The 18,589-nt window shown below is 35.4% G+C and overlaps 1 protein-coding gene across 15 annotated transcripts in view; it reads left to right on the top strand.

Annotated features, from left to right (window-relative positions):
- The window catches only part of MYCBP2 (MYC binding protein 2), a 297,109-nt gene that overhangs the window by 184,239 nt on the left and 94,281 nt on the right, over positions 1-18,589 (top strand). For 11 of the 15 annotated variants that reach the window (XM_036249657.1, XM_036249659.1, XM_036249660.1 and 8 more), the window contains 4 exons: positions 335-387; positions 2,916-3,088; positions 4,800-4,944; positions 13,776-13,991. In XM_036249657.1, the coding sequence (XP_036105550.1) occupies positions 335-387; positions 2,916-3,088; positions 4,800-4,944; positions 13,776-13,991 (587 nt within the window). The remainder of the gene's footprint in view (positions 1-334; positions 388-2,915; positions 3,089-4,799; positions 4,945-13,775; positions 13,992-18,589) is intronic. The other 4 variants (XM_036249658.1, XM_036249661.1, XM_036249670.1 and 1 more) reach the window with 1 other exon arrangement.

An 18,589-nucleotide genomic window follows, 5' to 3' on the forward strand; every position in this document is an offset into this window, starting at 1 on the left:
GCTCATATTCTGAATAATCAGTTTCCTCATATATTTTTGTTAAAAAGTAAATACTCAAAATTACACATTTATATGCATAAATATAGTATAAATCTTTGACACATCACTCAATGGATGCATTTTGAGTATTGTTTTGAGAATTATGGCTTATATTCACAACAAAAGTTACACTTTAAAATATAAACCACTGAGATTTATACAGAATGCCAGAATGATAACAGTTCTTTTCAATCCAGAATATCAGAATTGTGAAAAAAGTATAAAGAATGCAAAAGACTACAAAGTTAAACTAAGTATTGATAATATATTTCAGTAAACTGTTTCATTTACACAGCAGGTAATGAATTAGAGGAAGATCTTGAAATTCTTGAAGAGGCTGCATTACAGGTATTGTCTCAAACATTGTATGGTTAAACGTTTCACATTAATTTAAGACTAGTATATTCACTTAGAGCAACCTAAATTTTCTTGAAAATAGGACTCATTCATTAAATATTTAATTCTATTTATTGGAGGTTATAAAGATAAATAACTTAAAATTTTTCCCCTTGATGGGAGAGACTCATGTGAGCCCCTTGCTTTACTGCATGGTGGGTTTTAACTCTGCAGTGATACAGAAATATTTGGGGAGAGAGAAGATCTATCAAGTGCCAAGGGTGTCAGGGAACGCATTGCAGAGCTGTGGGCGTGTAAAGTGGGTCCTAAAAGTTTTATTGACCAGTTAGAAAAAGGGGAATTGAGGTATTAGTAATTTAAATAATATCTTCAGAACCCTCTATAGTTTACTATATCTTTATTATCTATTTTTTGCAGTTATACTTTGAGGTCAGTATTATCTATTGTATTTTTGTATTTTACAATTATAATTGAAGTTCAGAAAAAGTATGCAACTTGTCTAAGAATTTAGCTAGTTGGGAAATAGAGTCTAGTATCTAGGTCTTCTAATACCTATGACTAGTGGTTTATATTGTATTTCCTGAGATACATTGATCACAGCAGTAATAATAAAAACAAATATTTATTTGATCTTAAGTTTATCAAGTACTGTTTCAGACACTTTGCATATTTTTAACTCGTTCACTCCTCACAACAACCCTATGGATTAGACTCTTATCTCCATTTACATTCAGAGAAACTGAGGCAAGGAGAACTTTGAGACTTGCCCAGAATCACACAGCTAACAAGGAGCTGGGCTAGAATCTGACTTCTGGTAATTTGGTGATAAACTCCATGACCTTGATCACTATGCTGTAATCAGAGAGAGTTGTGGTGTCCTATAATGTTAAGAAACTAGCTTTCGTTTTTGTATTTTTTTTAAAAAGATTAAGTCTTTGGCCTTGGCCAGTGTGGCTCAGTTGGTTGAGCATCATCCCATGCATTGAGTGTTTGCTAGTTCAATTCCGGTCAGGGCACATGCCCAGGTTGCAGGCTTAATTCCCAGTAGGGGGTGTGCAGGAGGCAGCCGATTGATATTACCTTCTCACATCAATGTTTCCCTCTTCTCCATTTTCCGCCCTCTCTCTCTAAAATCAATAATAAAAACATATTTTTAAAAAGTTAAGTCTTTGTACCTAAAGATACAAAAATAAAAATTAGCCTGGCTGGTGTAGCTCAGTGGTTGAGCGTCAACCCATGAACCAAGAGGTTGCCAGTTCAATTCCCGATCAGGGCACATGTCCAGGTTGAGGGCCCAATCCCCAGTGTGAGGCATGCAGGAGGCAGCCAATCAATGTTCTCTCTCATCGATGCTTCTATCTCTCCCTCTCCCTCTCATTCGCTCTCTAAAATCAATAAAGAAAAAAAAAATTCTTAAAAAATAAATAAAAATTAATTCAACAAACATTTAATAACCACAATATCTAGTTAAGGAGAATCATCAAAGAGTTTGTATATTATTCATCATTACAGGGATTATTATGGTTTATGAAATGTCATTTAGGCCAGACATAAAGAGATCTTTATTGTGCAGCTGTTCAACAACAACCAAAAAATATGATATCTCAAATTGCCCACTTTCTTGGCATATAAGGTAGTTGGGGTGGTGGTCTAACATGTATTAAATACCCTTACTTCTTGGGCAATATAGTGTGCATTTTACATGTGTTATTTAATTTAAATTTTATAATAACCACAGAAAGATATTATTTGGTCACCAGTTTGTATATTTTATAGATTTAGGAAGGTCTGTAACTTGTTAGCTCACAAGTACACAGCCATAACTTGTCCAAAGTCAGCATTCAAACTCACGTCTGTTTGATTTCAAAGATCATAATTTTTGAAGCTGTATAGGTTGTAGAATTGTTTTGAAATTTATTATATAGTCATTGAAAAGTTTCTTGAGCTTCAGCATTTAAAGCAAGTTTCTTCAAAACATAGACTTCTTGTCTAATAGATGAGAACTAAAATTTCAGTTTTACCTGCCTCCTTTACTTCAGTTCAGTCAGGTTTAGACAGACTAATATAATTTATGTGCAGCCATAATCAAGCTTCCAGCCAGTTTTTGCCCAAGTCTAGATTATGGTACCACCCACCTGGGAGAGCAGACACAACTCATGCATGATAGCTGCCAATATTGGGGAGACAAAATTAGAGATCGCCATAGCTGCCTACAGGAGGCAGACCTGGCTCCGACAAATGATGATGTAACATGTAGAGGGCTAGAAAAGGAGGAGGTGCACCACCAGATCTCACAAGTCTTTTTTTGTGTGTGTGTGTGGAAGGAAAGAAACAAAGTATTTTCCCATGTTTTTTTTTCTCCTGGAAGTTGTCTACTTTATAGGCTAAAGGAACACTGGAGCATGGGGAGAAAATGATTTTCCCAAAAAGATCTATCAGAAATTATTTGTAAGTTAAAAAATTTATGTATTTTAAGTTTTATATTTTAAAATATATAAATGTTCTCTTTTACCCAACAGGTGTGCAAAACCCATTCTGGTATTCTTGGAAAGGGTTTAGCTCTTTCTCATTCACCAACTATATTAGAAGCACTGGAAGGAAACTTGCCACTACAAATCCAAAGCAATGAACAGTCCTTCCTGGATGATTTTATTGCTTGTGTTCCAGGATCAAGTGGTGGAAGGCTTGCAAGGTAATGCACTTTAAGTACCACAATTACTTTCTTTCAGGGCTTGCCTCAGTTTTCATTTCTGAAAAGAGATGAAAGGGGAGTCATTAGGATGTTAAAGTGCTGCCTAAAATAATCTGGTTTTGTGTTTTGAACTTGCTGAAACATAAAATGGTTAATATTTCAAAATACTTTAAAAATATATGATAAATGTTAGTTGATTATTTTAAAGTTTCCTAGATGAACTTTTATTTAAAAAATATGTGGAATATGGGGTATAATTGAAAGTCTGTGTTTTGGATAGTAATATTTAATAACTAAACTCCTAAGTTTATCACTATATTCTATTTTAATAATGTAAGTTTTTTTCAAATCTACAGGTAATAGAAATATAAATTTATAATTTAAATCAAATTATTGGAGGTTGTGGAGTTCTCGTTTATTATGTTGTGTGTGTGTGGTGGTGTTTTTTTAAGCTAAAGGAAAAATATGCTGGCTTTATGTGATTTTGCAATATAGAAACTTAACTTCATTCTGGTTTCAATTTTAAAAATACAGATATTACTCTTCAGTTTTAAAAAACCAAAATGATGATTGGAGAAAAATCTTTTTTTTTTAATAAACTTTTTTTTTCTTTATTTTTTTAAAAATATGTTTTTATTGATTTTCCAGAGAGAGAGGAAGGAGAGAGAGATAGAAACATTGATGTGAGAGAGATACATCGATCAGCTGCCTCCTGCACTCTTCCCACTGAGGATCAAGCCCGCAACCTGGGCATGTGCCCTGACCAGGAATCGAACTGGAACCTCTCATTCCATGGGATCATGCTCAGTCCACCGAGCCATAAGTCAGCCTCACTGCTCTCTTTGTGATCATTTTGACACATGACAGAATTACTTATAGGGTACCTTGAATGTTAACTATGAAATGAATTTAGGAATGGTTTTTGCAAAGTGTAGAAAATTGGCAGAATTTATGTGGAAGGGAAGATAATGAGGGAAGATAGTTGAGAAATTGTGTAAAGATAAGATGAACAGCCCTGGCCAGTTTGGTTCAGCACTTAGAGCTTCGGCCCACAGACCAAAGAGTCATGAGTTTGATTCTGGTCAAGGGCATTACCTCGGTTGTGGTTTGGTCCCCAGCCCTGGTCAGGGTCATGTGGGAGGCAGCCAATCGATGTGTCTCTCTCACATCAATGTTTCTCTCTCTCCCCCTCCCACTCTATCTAAAGATAAATGGAAAAATATCCTCAGGCAGGGATTAAAAAAATAACAATAATAAAGGGAAGATGAATAGTGCATCTTTAACCTAATTGCTCTCAAGCATGGAGAATGTCATTTTTGTCCCGGTTTTGACAGAGAAGCTGCTCTTTCCTAGGTTATTAGGTTGGCAAGTTAAGGCAGACCTTCCTCAGTAAAAATTAGTGTACTGGAGACTTCAAATTAAACTTGACCTAGATTCATTTCCTTGATTATTTTAAATCAATCATAGTTAAGCTTTCAAGTTTTCTGATTTTAAAATTTCTGTCTGTTAACCTCAGAAATCTCATGTGCTTTGGCATATTTTTTAATGAATAATTAGCAATTTCCAGATTATCACTGAATTAGAAATGAAACTGTTTGACATTTTGATACAAGTTTATTCATTTGGCTTAATTTCATATTAATCGTTGAAGATATTGATGAATGTTTCTTATTTGTTTGTTTGCTTGATTCTTTTTTTTTGTTACTACTAGGTGGCTTCAGCCAGATTCCTATGCCGATCCTCAGAAAACATCTTTGATCCTGAATAAGGATGATATTCGTTGTGGTTGGCCTACCACCATAACTGTTCAAACAAAAGACCAGTATGGGGATGTGGTACATGTTCCCAATATGAAGGTAATTATATCAAAATTAAAGTAGTGGACATCTATGCACTGATTGTAGAGTGCTTTTGTGGGACCCTTTTTACATATATGTAATAGAGGAAGTCAAAACATTGTTTAAATGACTTGTTTATATTATTAGTATTCGATTTTCCAAGTTGTATTTTTTTAGTTGTTTTTTACATTTTGCTAGGTGCTATCATGATACAAAGGAAAGAGAAAGAAGTATCCATAATAAAGAGGGCTAAGCACATAGAAGGAAGGCCTTCAATACATAGTGATTGAATAAATCAATGAAAGAATACATTTTAAAAATCTTGTGTGTGTGTGTATATATATGTATGTATCTATATATGTATATGTATAGATACATACATATATATACACACTTTAAAACTCAAATACATTCTGCATTCTGTACTATTGAAACAACATTGAAAATATAATAATGATACTTATTAAATAAATTATAAATAAGTGAATTTGGATTGTAAAAGAAAAGAATATAAATATTCATGTGCTATATTGATGAATACAGTTCTTTAGATACCTCTTCACTGAGACATTTAGAACATACTATAATATATGAAGTAAAATCCTTTGTGACATAATCTGTTAATGTAAACATCTCATTTAAAACTTTTATTATATTTCTGAGAAAAATTCGTATTAATGAAAATTTGTATAGGCAATCCCCAGCTGCCCCAACTCTTCAAAGTTACTGTATTGCAAAGTGATTTAATTGTTTGGAGCTTAGCATTGATTAGTCCACAAAATCCCGCTTAACTACAGAGCAGATGATTTTACCTCAATATTACTTTTGATAGAACTCTTTCAATTACTTGGTACATTCTTTGATTTATACCATGAAGAAACACAAGACCAGTGGAACATTTTACCTGACTCATAGTAAAAAAGACAAGACCCCTATACTTCACATGTCTTAAGTCCATTAAATAAAACTGGATGGAAAAGTATTTGAACCTGATAGTAAACAAAAATCAGGCTTTACCATTGGCTTTCAAAGTTTTGATAAAGACTCACACCATAAGGATTTGCACCATGACCCAAACATACATATATATGATGGAATATTATATACTCTTAATTACATACAATATATATAATATATTTATGCAATATGCTGCACTGTGGTATTTTCTCTCTACCTTTGTAAGGAAGATAATGCCCCATCAAAATGATTTCATGCCCACTATGAATTATAAGGAAAAAAACTGAAAACTGAATAGAGAATAAAGTAATCCTGATAGTGACGCCAAAAAAAAAAAAAAAGACTCTTGAGGAAAGAATTTTTATCACAATACAGTACATTTTAATATTTTGAGGGTGAATGTATTATTCACTGATGAGTTGTTTCTCACCTAAGTGTATGTAGTGCATTGTTAAATCCAGTCTTTGAGCCCACAATAAGTTCCTTATTTGTGTGACTATATTGGAATAACCGTTTTCCAGGTCAGCATAACATTTTGATGTTCATATTATTACACTTACAGTGTTTCTTTAGCTGTATTTTCTCATGTTTCCTCCTTTACACCTTTTATTGTCTTTTTCTCCATTTTGGTATCTGGGTTGTTTATATCTTATATTTCAAAGCCAGACTTTATGCTTTTGTCTTTTGCTCTCTTCCTGTTTGTTTGTTTGTTTGTTTGTTTGTTTCCCACATGATCTTATGTATCTTTCTGTACTTCCTTTTTTTCCCCTATATATTTGTTTATCCTACTCAGAATCCATATCAGATTTATCTCTAATTTAGAAACCATATTTAGGATATTTCTTTAAACACTACTTAAGAAAAGTGATTTGCATACCTATTGATGTTTAATTTATTAATATTATATTATCATGTTAGCTGAAAAAATGTTTCTAGGTTTAGCAGCATATGTAGTTTTAGGAGCCATTTTAGAAGTACCAAAAATTGTTGAAGCATCTTTATATAATAATAGCCAGTTATTTGAAACATAAAAGTTGGTTTGTAGCTAATATTTTTGTGAGATCAAAAATTATTTTTTAAGTAGCAAGTGTTATTTAGTGCAAATAGAAAGTCACATAGGAAATAAAAGAATAACAAATTCTTTAAAGGAAGCACAGTTTGTAAAAGAAAACAGAATAGTTATCATTCTGTAATATCTCAGATTTAGCATGTAAAATTGTTCAGTGATTTACTTCAAGGGTCATGGGAAAATACACTTCTAATATTAATTTGTTTAGAGTGAATATAGTTGTTTAAAAAAATTAAACCAAAATAGTATGTATAAAAATAGTGGCTTTAATTTAAAAATATAAAGTACTTTTCTTTTTTTTTATTACATTTAAAGTTTAAAGCTTTTAATGATAGCAGTGTATATGAGTTTAAGAATTATACTATATACCTTTAAACTTCTATGTTTTAAATATAAAAGGGTTTTTAATATATTTAGGGCATTATATCAGTTCAAATACTGATCTCACTTAACCCCAACTAAAGATAATGGTTATTTAATGGGACATATTTGCCAGCTGCACTTCATTTTATGTAAACAGTGAGAGTCTCTAACTACTGACCCCCTATAGAATGGCATTAAGAAGAACCATAAACATTACAAACATTCCACAGTTCTGGGATGCCCCTCCATTACTTAAGTAATACAGTTACTTTCATTTATTCTACCCTTCCTATTTCTGTGAAGAACCTATTTTGATTAGCTGTTCTTCCCAACCACAAAAGTGGTTTCTGAAAGGACCATAAACTTTGAACCTCAGAATGATAATATCTGATAAAGAGCTAAAGTGGTATATAAATTGTAACTTTGTGATTGCCTAGGGATCAGGTGGTTTTTGCTAATGCATAAACAAACATACAGACAATAAAATGTCTTGTTAAAATTCCTGAAATTATATTTCTTTTTTTTAATTTTAGTGAATTTATTTTTGTTACAGATGTTTCTCCTTTTTCCCCCATTGACACCCTCCTCCCGTTCCCGCCCCCCCCCAACATTGTGTATAAGCATAACCAATGGACATAGACAACAATGCTGAAATTATATTTCTGAGTATTGTTTGTAAGATAATTTATACTTTCAATGTTTCAACATGCCTTAGCAAATCTGTTCTTTTTTTTTAATATTTGTGTTTTTGTTTTTCAATTATACTTGACATACAATATTATATTAGTTTCAGGTATACAACACAGTAATTAGACATTTATATAACTTATGAAGTGATCACCTCCAATAAATCTGCTATCTATCTGACACCATACATAGTTAATACAATGTTATTTACCATATTCCCTATGCTGTACTTTACGTCCTCATGTCTATTCTGTAACCATCAATTTGTACTTCTTAAGCCCTTAATCTTTTTCACTGAACCCCTCCCCCCCATCTGGCAACTGTCAAAATTTTCTCTGTATCAGTCTTTTTCTCTTCTGCTTGTTTCTTGTTTTGTTTATAGATATCACATATGAGTAAATTATCTGGTATTTGTCTTTCTCTTTTGGACTTATTTTACACAGCACGTACTGTCCCTTATACAGTACCCTCTAGGTCCATCCATGTTGTTGCAGGTGGTGAGTGCGATATTTCATTCTTTTTTATGGCTGAATTATATTCTATTGTATGTATGCACCACTTTTTAAAATCTATTCATCTATTGAGGGGCAGTTAGGTTGCTTCTATATCTTGGCTATTGTAAATAATGTTGCAACGAACATTTGGATGTGTGTATTTTTTTGTTGTTGTTGCTGTTAATCCTCTCCCGAAGATATTTTTTTCCATTGATTTTAAGAGACAGTGGAAGGGAAGGAGAGGGAGAGAGAGAGAGAAAGAGAAACAGAAACATGATGTGAAATAGGCATACCAATTGGTTGCCTCCTGAATGACTGGGGCCGGGATCAAACCTGCTATGTGTCCTTGACCAGGAATAGAACTCGTGACCCTTAAGTGTGCAGGCTGACACTATAACCATTGTGCAGCACTTCCCAGGGCCATGTATGTTTTTTCAATTTAGTGTTTTGAGTTTCATTGAACAAATACCCAGAAGTGAAATTGCGAGGTCCTTCTTTGTCTCTTGTTATAGCCTTGATTTTAAAGTCTATTTTCTCTGATATAAGTATTGCTACCCCAGCTTTTTGTTTGTTTCCAGTTTCATTAAATATATTTTTCTATCACTTTACTTTTGTGTCTTTGATCTGAAGTGAGTCACTTGTAGACAGCATATGTAAGGGTCCTGTTTTCTTATCCATTCAGCCACCCTATTTCTTTTGATTGAAGCATTCAACCCATTTGCATTTAAAGCAGTTGTTGGTAGATATGTAATTATTGCCATTTTATTATACATAATTTTTATTGTTTTTTTTTTTTTCCTCTTCTTAAAGATGACCCTTTAACATTTCTTATAATACTGGTTTGGTGGTGATGAACTCCTTTAGTTATTTCTTGTCTGGGAACCTCTTTATCTGTCCTTTAATTTTAAACGATTCCTGTGCTGGGTAAAGTAATCTTGGTTGTGTGTCCTTGCTTTTTATCACTTTGAATGTTTCATGCCCATCCCTTCTGGCCTACAAAGTTTCTATTGAGAAATTAATTGGCAGTTTTATGGGAACTCTCTTGTAGATGACTAACTGCTTTTCTCCTACTGCTTTTAATATTCTCTCTTTGTCATTAAATTTTGGCATTTTAATTATAATGTGTCTTGGTGTGGACCTCTTTTGGTTCATCTTGTTTGGAACTCTCTGCATTTCCTAGACTTGTATGTCTATTTTCTTCTCCAGGTTAGGGAATTTTCCATCATTATTTTTTCAAATAGGCTTTCAGTGTCTTGCTCTCCTCTTTCTGGCAACCCCATGATGCAAATGTTGGTACGGTTAGAGTTGTCCCAGAGGTCCCTTAGACTTTTTTTTTTTAAATCTGAAGATATTTTCTCAGATATCTTCAGATAGAGTAGAATGGGGGGAGAGAGAGAGGAAGAGAGAGAGAGACAGAAACATCGATGTGAGAGGGACACATCGATTGGTTGCCTCCCGCATGACCCTGATCAGGGCCAGGGATGACACTCTAACCGCTAAGCCAAATCGGCCAGGGCATTTTTGTTTTGTTTTTTTCTTTTTGCTGTTCTGATTGGATATTTTCTGCTACCTTCCAAATTACTGATTCAGTCCTCTACTCCATCTACTGTACTGTTGATTCTCTCTAATGTAGTCTTTATTTCAGTTATTGCAATCTTAATTTCTGAGTGGCTCTTTTTATGGATTTTATCTTCATTTTTATATTTCCCATCTCTTTCTTGAAGTTCTCACTGCGTTCACTTACTCTTCCTTTAAGTTCATTGAGCATCCTTATAACCAGGGTTTTGCACTCTGCATCTGGTAGATTGCTTGTTTTCATTTTTGTTCTGTTGGTTTTCTGGAGTTTTTTTCTATTCTTTCATTTGGGGTTTGTTTCTGTGTCTCCTCATTTTGGCAGCCTCCCTGTGTCTGTTTCTGTGTATTAGGTACATATGCTATGTCTCCTAGTCTTGGTAGAGCGGCCTATGTAGTGGGTGTCCTATAGGGTCCAGTGGCATGGCCTCCCCAATCACCTGAGCCAGGTACACCCCCATGTGGGCTCTGTGCACCCTCCTGTTGGAATTGATCCTTGATTGCTGTTGGCATGTCAGTGGGAGCTATTTATTCCCAAGCTGATGTTCTGTGAGGACTAGCCATGGCTACAGCCGAGGAGCTGCTGTACAGGGGCTGACCCCACAGAGCAGGACTTGCTTTAGTGGGACTCTGGTGCCCCATGAATCTGCCCCATGAGTGTGTTGCTTATAGAGTTGGTTGGGTGGTTCTCTGGCATAGACCACCAGATGTACTGGTTCTGGGGCCTCCCAGGAGCTGCAGCCCAAGGTCAGCCTTAGCTACAAAGCACACTGCAGATGGCTACTACATTTTGTGGACTTAGAGGTTCCCAGGAGAGGCAAACCTGTAAACTGAAGCTGGCTGCCTCTAGTGCCAAGCCTGGGGTCACTTAGCCAGAAGTATGGAGCATGCTGGACAGTCACTGCTTGCTTAGGGTTTATGAGCCTTTGAGAGATTTTAGGAAAGTCCACAGCATGAGCCAAGATAGGCCTTTTGTATGGTAAAGACACTGGAAGTAGCTTGGATGGGTTCACAAGTTGGGTGGGGCAGGGTCTCAGAATCACCAGGGCAAGGTGAACAGTGTTAGCCAAGTTGATGGCTACTCAAATACGGCACCCACTGGTGCCTGTAGGTGGAGGGCTTAGCGCAGGAACAGTGGTTTTTGCCAGCACTTCTGTCTGGGTAAAGTCTTCCCCTCCAGCCCTTGCCTCAAAACCAGACAATTCACTTCATCCCTATATGTCTGGGATGCCTTTCAAGTTGCTACCCCAGCCCTGGAAATCAGAGCCAGTGTATCCAAGTAAGTTCGTGCACAGGCCCTTTGAGAGGAATGAATGCCTGGGTCTCCAGTAGCCTCTGACTCTCTCTGCAACAATCCCCATTGGTATTCACAGTCAGAAATTACGGCGACTTATCTTCCCACACTGCAACCCTGGGCTGGAGGGCCTGGCATGGGAATGCAGATTTGTGCAGCAACTGTGGAAAAAAGTATGGAGTTACCTCAAGAAATTAAAAATGGACTGCCACCCGGCTGGTGTGACTCAGTGTTTGAGCATCAACCTATGTACCATGAGGTCGCCAGTTCAATTACCAGTCAGGGCACATGCCCAGGTTGTGGGCCAAATCCCCAGTGGGGGCCATGCAGGAGGCAGCCAATAGATGTTCTCTTTCATCGCTATTTCTCTCTCTCTCTCCCTCTCTCTCTAAAATCAGTAAAGAAAAAAAAAAAAAATGGAACTGCCTATGACCCAGAAATTCCACTTTGGAAATTTATCTGAAGAAATCCAAAAGAATATATGAACCCCTGTGTTCATTACATCATTATTTACAATAGGCAAAATTTGGAAGCAGCCCCAAGTATCCATCAGAAGATGAGTGGATAAAAAAAATCTGTGGTACCTTTATACAATGAATACTATTCAGCAGTCAAAAAGAAGGAAATCTCACCCTTTGTGACAGCATAGATAGACCCGGAGGGCATTATGCTAAGAGAAATAAGCCAGTCTTTGATTTCACTCATGTGTGGAATCTAATGAACAAGAACTAACAAGAGAAATAGTGACAGACTCAGAGAGAGCAGGCTGACATCTGTGGGCAGTGTGCACTGGATGGTGGGGTGAAGGGATTGAGCAAAAAAGAAAATACTCACGGACGCGACAACAGTATGGTGATTGCTGGGCGAAGGGGGAGTGGAGGGAGGTGGAGGAGGGTATAGGGGATAAATGGCAATGGAAGGAGATTTGTTCCTTGTGGGGAAAATGAACGAAAGAAGTGTGAAAGAGATGTGTGCGTGTATCTTATTTCATGCATGGTTTCTCCCGTAACTTTCTCCTGTACTTAAAAAGGGCTAAGTTTCAAATTAGACTTGCAAATGTTTTTGGTATTTGACACCTCTGCTTGAATAGTTACCTGTGCCTCCCTCCTTGTTCAAGGTGTTCTTGTTCAGTTCGTGTTGTCCATATAAAACTTTTTTCATAAAAAATAAATAATAATAGTAAGCTTTGGGGAGACCTCTTTTCAGCACTGAAATCCTGGGCTGGTGGGGCCTAGTGTGGAGCTGGAACTGCTCACTCTTCAGGGTCACCTCCACAGCTAAGATATCCCTCCCGACTTTTTAAAATCCTCATCTGAGGATGGTTCTCATTTATCTTCAAACAGAAAGGAGGGAGGGAGGGAGAAAGAGAGAGAGAGAAACATTGATGTGAGAGAGACACATCGATTGGTTGCCCCCACACGACCCCAACCAGGGCCAGGGACTAAACCGCAACCCAAGTATGTGACCTTGACTGGAATCTAACCTGCAACTCTTTGGTCCTTGTGGGTGAATTCTCTAACCGATGAGCCAAATCAGAAATCAGCCAGTGCTCCCTCCAGACTTTTAACTGCAACACATGGGTGTGTGACCAGCCCATTCCTTGTCTCCACCTCTTCTGGTCTCCATGTGGCTTCCTTAATTATGGGACTTTTGATCAGCTAGGTTTCAGGGAGTTTTAAATGATGTTTTTTCTGTAGTTTAGTTTTAATTTTCATGAAGGTACTGCATTTATATCTACTTTGCCATCTTGACAGGAAGCCACAAATATGTTCTTTGTAGCTCTACAGTAGAGTAGATGAAATATATCCTCATTATTGAAGAGCTTGAGTTTGAAAGTTTAATTAGATTGCTTAGATCAAATAGCTTATTTTGGTGACAGGTATCTAAAATACTCTTTCTACACTAGAATAAATAAACACCTTTAGGCTTTAGGTATAAGATTTGTCTTATTATGTGTTAATATTTAAGACTTATCAATGAAGTACATTTTCTTCTGCAGAGCAATGTAGCTAAAATCGAGATTAGCACTTAAAAATATGTGGAGATTGTGGGAGAGTATTTATACTTGAGCTACCAGATAAAATAATTTAATGTTAGTCCTTTCAAGAATTCAATGTAGATTCATTCTGCTATCCTTTACTGTACTTTATTAATGGTGGCATTTTTATCTTATGTTTTGATGTATATGAATATTTATTCTAAAAAAAAATAAGGTATTTTATGCTATATTTAGGATCCATGTAATAAAACCATCTTCAGGTCATTCTAGCATTGTTAAATAAGGGAATGCCCAAGATCCATAACATAATATTAATAGAATTATGAATCCATAATTGTAAATTGCTTCCTTTCATATATATGTCACAGAAAATTATACAATAATAATATTTGTTTTTTATAATGTCATGGTTAGGTGGAAGTGAAAGCTGTTCCTGTTTCTCAGAAAAAAACATCTTTACAACAAGAGCAAGTAAAGAAACCTCAAAGGATTCCTGGCAGTCCAGCCATAACAGCTGCATCTTCTAATACAGACAAGACTTTTGGTGGACTGGCATCACCAAAGCTGGATGTTTCATATGAACCAATGATAGTGAAGGAGGCTCGATATATTGCCATAACAATGATGAAGGTAATTTATTTTACTTACCAGAAAATTTCCATTTTTTATCATTTATTCACTTAACAAGCATTTCAATCATTCAGATTCAGATATAAAATTACAGGTCTAGAGAACTGTTGCTAGATGGAAAACTTGTAACATATTTTTAGGGTGGTGATATTTTTCTTCAAAGAGGGTTTTCTTTATTGTTGGAAGACATCTAGAGGGGAACCACCAATAATAGATCAAATTAATCCAATCATAGATTGAAAGGGTTGAGAATTGCATTGCAGTTCCTACAGAAGTACTTGACTATTTTCAGTTCACTATTACTCTTATGACATAGCCATTCAGGGATTCAGAATTTATCTAACCAGCCTCCTTCAGTTTTTGGATTCTCCCAAATGTCGGGCTTATCTCTTTTGATTTCTTTGGGCTTTTTAGCTTCCAGATGTCTTAGATTTTTAAAAAGCATTTTGTCCAAATTTTTTAGTTATCTTTAGAGGCAGCGTTAGTCAAAATTACCAAGATGGTCATTAATTGAAACCGAAATTGGGAATTTTGTCATTATTAGAATGAAATGATGAGCAATTCAGGGCTTATATTTCAAGGAATTGCACAATTAGATTTGTGTTTTATGAAGATCATGGTAGATTATGGAGAATGTGATTGGGTAGATGATCAAAAGTCATGGTTTCATTTGTCCCTTTAGGAGACTCTTGATTTAGTCTGGTGAGATATGCTGATCTCTTGGACTGTGGAGTTGTCAAAACAGATTTGGGAGACATTTAGGCTCAATAGGATTTGGTGGCTAATGGGGACAGAGTAAAGAGAAGGAGGTAGGAAATAAAAACTGACGTTTACATTTTGAGCTTCAGTGGTGAAATTGATAATGTTGGAGGAAGGACAGATTTTGGTTGAGGAAGATAATAATTTGGGATGTGATGAGTTTTAGATATCTCTGAAATAGCCATATGAAGATATATACATAAAAGGAAGTTGGATTACAAACCTGAAATGATCAGTCTGACCTCAAGAAAAGAATTTGAGAACAATCAGCTCTTGAACTGCTCATGAAGACAGATACCTACTTTTATGAGTAAAGAGAGAAGTTCCAGGACAGGATCCTGAGAAACACCAATGCAGAAATTCTCAAATTTTTATCTACATCAAATAAATAATTTAAGAAAACAGACTTTTGTTTATATCTATTAGAATAATCTAGTTCTGCCGGTGTGGCTCAGTGGTTGAGCAGTGACTCATGCATCAAAAGGTCGCCAGTTCGATTCCTGGTCAGGACACATGCCCAGGTTGTGGGCCCAATTTCCAGTGGGGGACATGCAGAAGGCGGCCAATAGATATTCTCTCTTTTCTATGTTTCTATTTCTCCTCATTTCCTCTCTCTAAAATCAATAAAGGAAAAAAATTCTAAAAAAAAAAACCCACCAATAATCTGGAGCACATATTTAAAAGAGAAGATCTTTCAGTTATCCAGATTTAGATCCATTAGATCTAGAGAGAGGTTCAAGAATTTGCACATAAAACAAATATGCAGAGTGATTCAAGTTCAAAACTTAAACTTTGAGAAAAATTGGTTTACCAGATAGTTAAGAAAAAGAAAGGATAAGGACACACACACACACACACACACACACACATACATGTGCACACACCACAACACTGATAAGAATACAAGCCAAAGAGGTGAGACATAATAGAACCAGCAATTACTGTTGCCAATTTTACCACCACTTTACATATAGCAACTCATTTAAACCTCACAAAAACCCTATATATTATGTTTTACATATATGGAAACTGAAGCATAGGTTGGCAGTCTGACTCCAGATTTTATTATCCTGACTAAACTCAACTACCGTATGGCATGTCTTGAAAGTCAAGGAAAGGGCAGTTTAAGAAGGATTAGCAATGTTAAGGATTAGCTTGCAGAAGTGAAGTTTTGAAAAGGATCTAGCAACAATGAATTCATCAGTGCTCTTGGCAGGAGCAGTTTTGCAGACATAGTGGATTGATGAAGAGGAAGTGAAAATAGCTAAAGCCAAAATAAGTATAGTTTTCAAGATGTTTGGTTATAAAAAGAAACACAGGAAATGGAATTGATTGAGAATTTTTGAGTTTACAATTGAATATAGAAAGAGTTACGTGTTTTAATACTGATGAGAAGACCATTGAAGTGAAGGAAACCATGAAGCCATTCTGGAGAGAGATAAAAATAATATCTAGAGTTTAAGTAGACATTCACCTTAAATAGGAGTATTGCCTTTTGTCCTCTACAAGAAAAGGGAAAGGAACATAATTAATACAGACGCTAGTAAGTCTATAGGTTATGCAACCAAAATAATTACTTATAATTATATTTTTAGGTTGGAGAGGGGAGTGATGAATCTTAGGGTCAAGATTTTGAAACAAAGGGAAAAAATGAAATTGTGGATAATTAAGAACTGATTAGAAAGATTTTTTGGATATCCTTGAAGAATCCATTGAAATTGAAGATTATACAGTGCAGTCTGGGACATATGAACATGGGCAAGATAATCATTTGGATTGATTCAGCATTGATTATTGCCATCTATTTCAACAAATAAATAGTGAGAGAAGGGAGTTGAGCATATGGTGGTTAAAGAAAGCAACAGTAACCTTAAATGACACACTAGATTGGATGGATTTAATTGATATTTATGGAATATTTCATTCCAAAGCAGCAGGATATACATTCTTTTTAGGTGTACATGAAACATTCTCAAATATAGACCACATGTTAGGACACAAAGTAAGTCTTAACAAATTTAAGAAGATTGAAATCATAACAAGCATCTTCTAGGATCACAATGGCATGAAACTAAATCAACTACAATAAAATAGTTTTAAAAAATTCAGACACAGGGAGGTTAAATAGCATGTTATTAAACAGTGAATGGGTTCATAAGGAGATCAAGGAAGAAATGAAAAATTACCTGGAAACAAATGAAAATGAATACACAACAACCCAGAAGCTATGGGACAAAGTGAAGGCAGTCATGAGAGAGATACAGGCCTACCTGAAGAAACAAGAAAAATCTCAAATAAGCAATCTAACCCTAAATTAATCAGAAAAAGAACAACATGAAAAGCCCAGAGTAAGTAGAAGGAAGAAAATAAGGATCAGAGCAGAAATAAATGAAATAGAAACTTAAAAAAAAAAAAAAAGTACAAAAGATCAATGAAACCAAGAGCTAGTTCTTTGAAAAGAAAAACAAGATTGTTGAACCTTTAACCAGAATCCTCAAGAAAAAAAGAGCAAGGACTCAAATAAATAAAATCAGAAATGAAAGAGAAGGAACAACTGACATCACAGAAATACAAAGGATTGTAAGAAAATACTGTGAACAACTATATGCCAATAAATTAGACAACCTGAGCAAAATGGACAAATTTCTAGAAACATACAATCTTCCAAAACTGAATCAGGAAGAATCAGAAAACCTGAATTCACTAATTACAACTAATGAAATTGAAGTAATAAACAAAAAACTCACAGTAAACAAAAGTCCTGGACAGGATGGCTTCACAGGTGAGTTTTACCAAAAATTTAAAGAACTAACACCTATCCTTCTCAAACTATTCCAAAAAATTTCAAGCCAGTATTATCCAAATTTCAAAGCCAGATAAAAACACTACAAAGAAAGAAAACTATAGGCCAATATCCCTGATGAACATAGATGCTAAAATCCTCAAAAAAATATAAGCAAATTAGATCCAGCAAAACTTTGAAAAGGTCATAAAGCATACTAAGTGGGATTTATTTCAGGATGCAAGTTTGGTACAGTATTTGCAAATCAATAAATGTGATACATCATAAACAAAATGAAAAATAATCATATGAGCATATCAATAAATGAAGAAAAAGCATTAGATAAAATCTAGCACCCAAAATTGAACTGCCATTTGACCCAGTGAGCCCACTACTAGGAATAAATCCTAAGAAGTCTGAAACACCAATCAGAAAGAATATATGCACCCCTATGTTCATTGCAGCACTATTTACAATCACTAAAATCTGGAAACAGCCCAAGTGTCCATCAAGAGATGAGTGGTTAAAAAAGCCGTGGTACCTATACACAATGGAATACTATGCAGCTGTAAGGAAGAAAGATCTGTTACCCTTTGAGACGACATGGAGGAACTTGGAGAGCATATGCTAAGTGAAATAAGCCAGTGAAAGAAAGACAAATATCTCAAGACCTCACTTATTTGTGGAATATAATAAACAATATAAGCTGATGAACAAAATAGACCCAGAGACATGGAAGTAGGAATCAGACTGACCTCAGAGGAAGGGCGGGAGGTGGGGTGCAGAAAGAGATATACCAAAGAACTTAAATGTATATATATGTAACAAATGGATGTAGACAACAATACTGTGAAGGTAGGGAGGAGAGCATGGAGCAGGGTATGGGGGAAAGGGAGAAACATGTGAAAGGAAAAAAAAAAAATACTCCCAGCAAAGTGGGAACAGAGGGATGATACCTCAACATAATAAAGGCCTTATATGAAAAACGTACAACTAGCATCATACTCAATGAGCAAAAACTATAAGTGTTTCCATTAAGATTGGGAACAAGACAGGG

This window comes from Molossus molossus, unplaced genomic scaffold (assembly GCF_014108415.1).
Source record: "Molossus molossus isolate mMolMol1 unplaced genomic scaffold, mMolMol1.p scaffold_m16_p_9, whole genome shotgun sequence".
Taxonomy (NCBI): domain Eukaryota; kingdom Metazoa; phylum Chordata; class Mammalia; order Chiroptera; family Molossidae; genus Molossus; species Molossus molossus.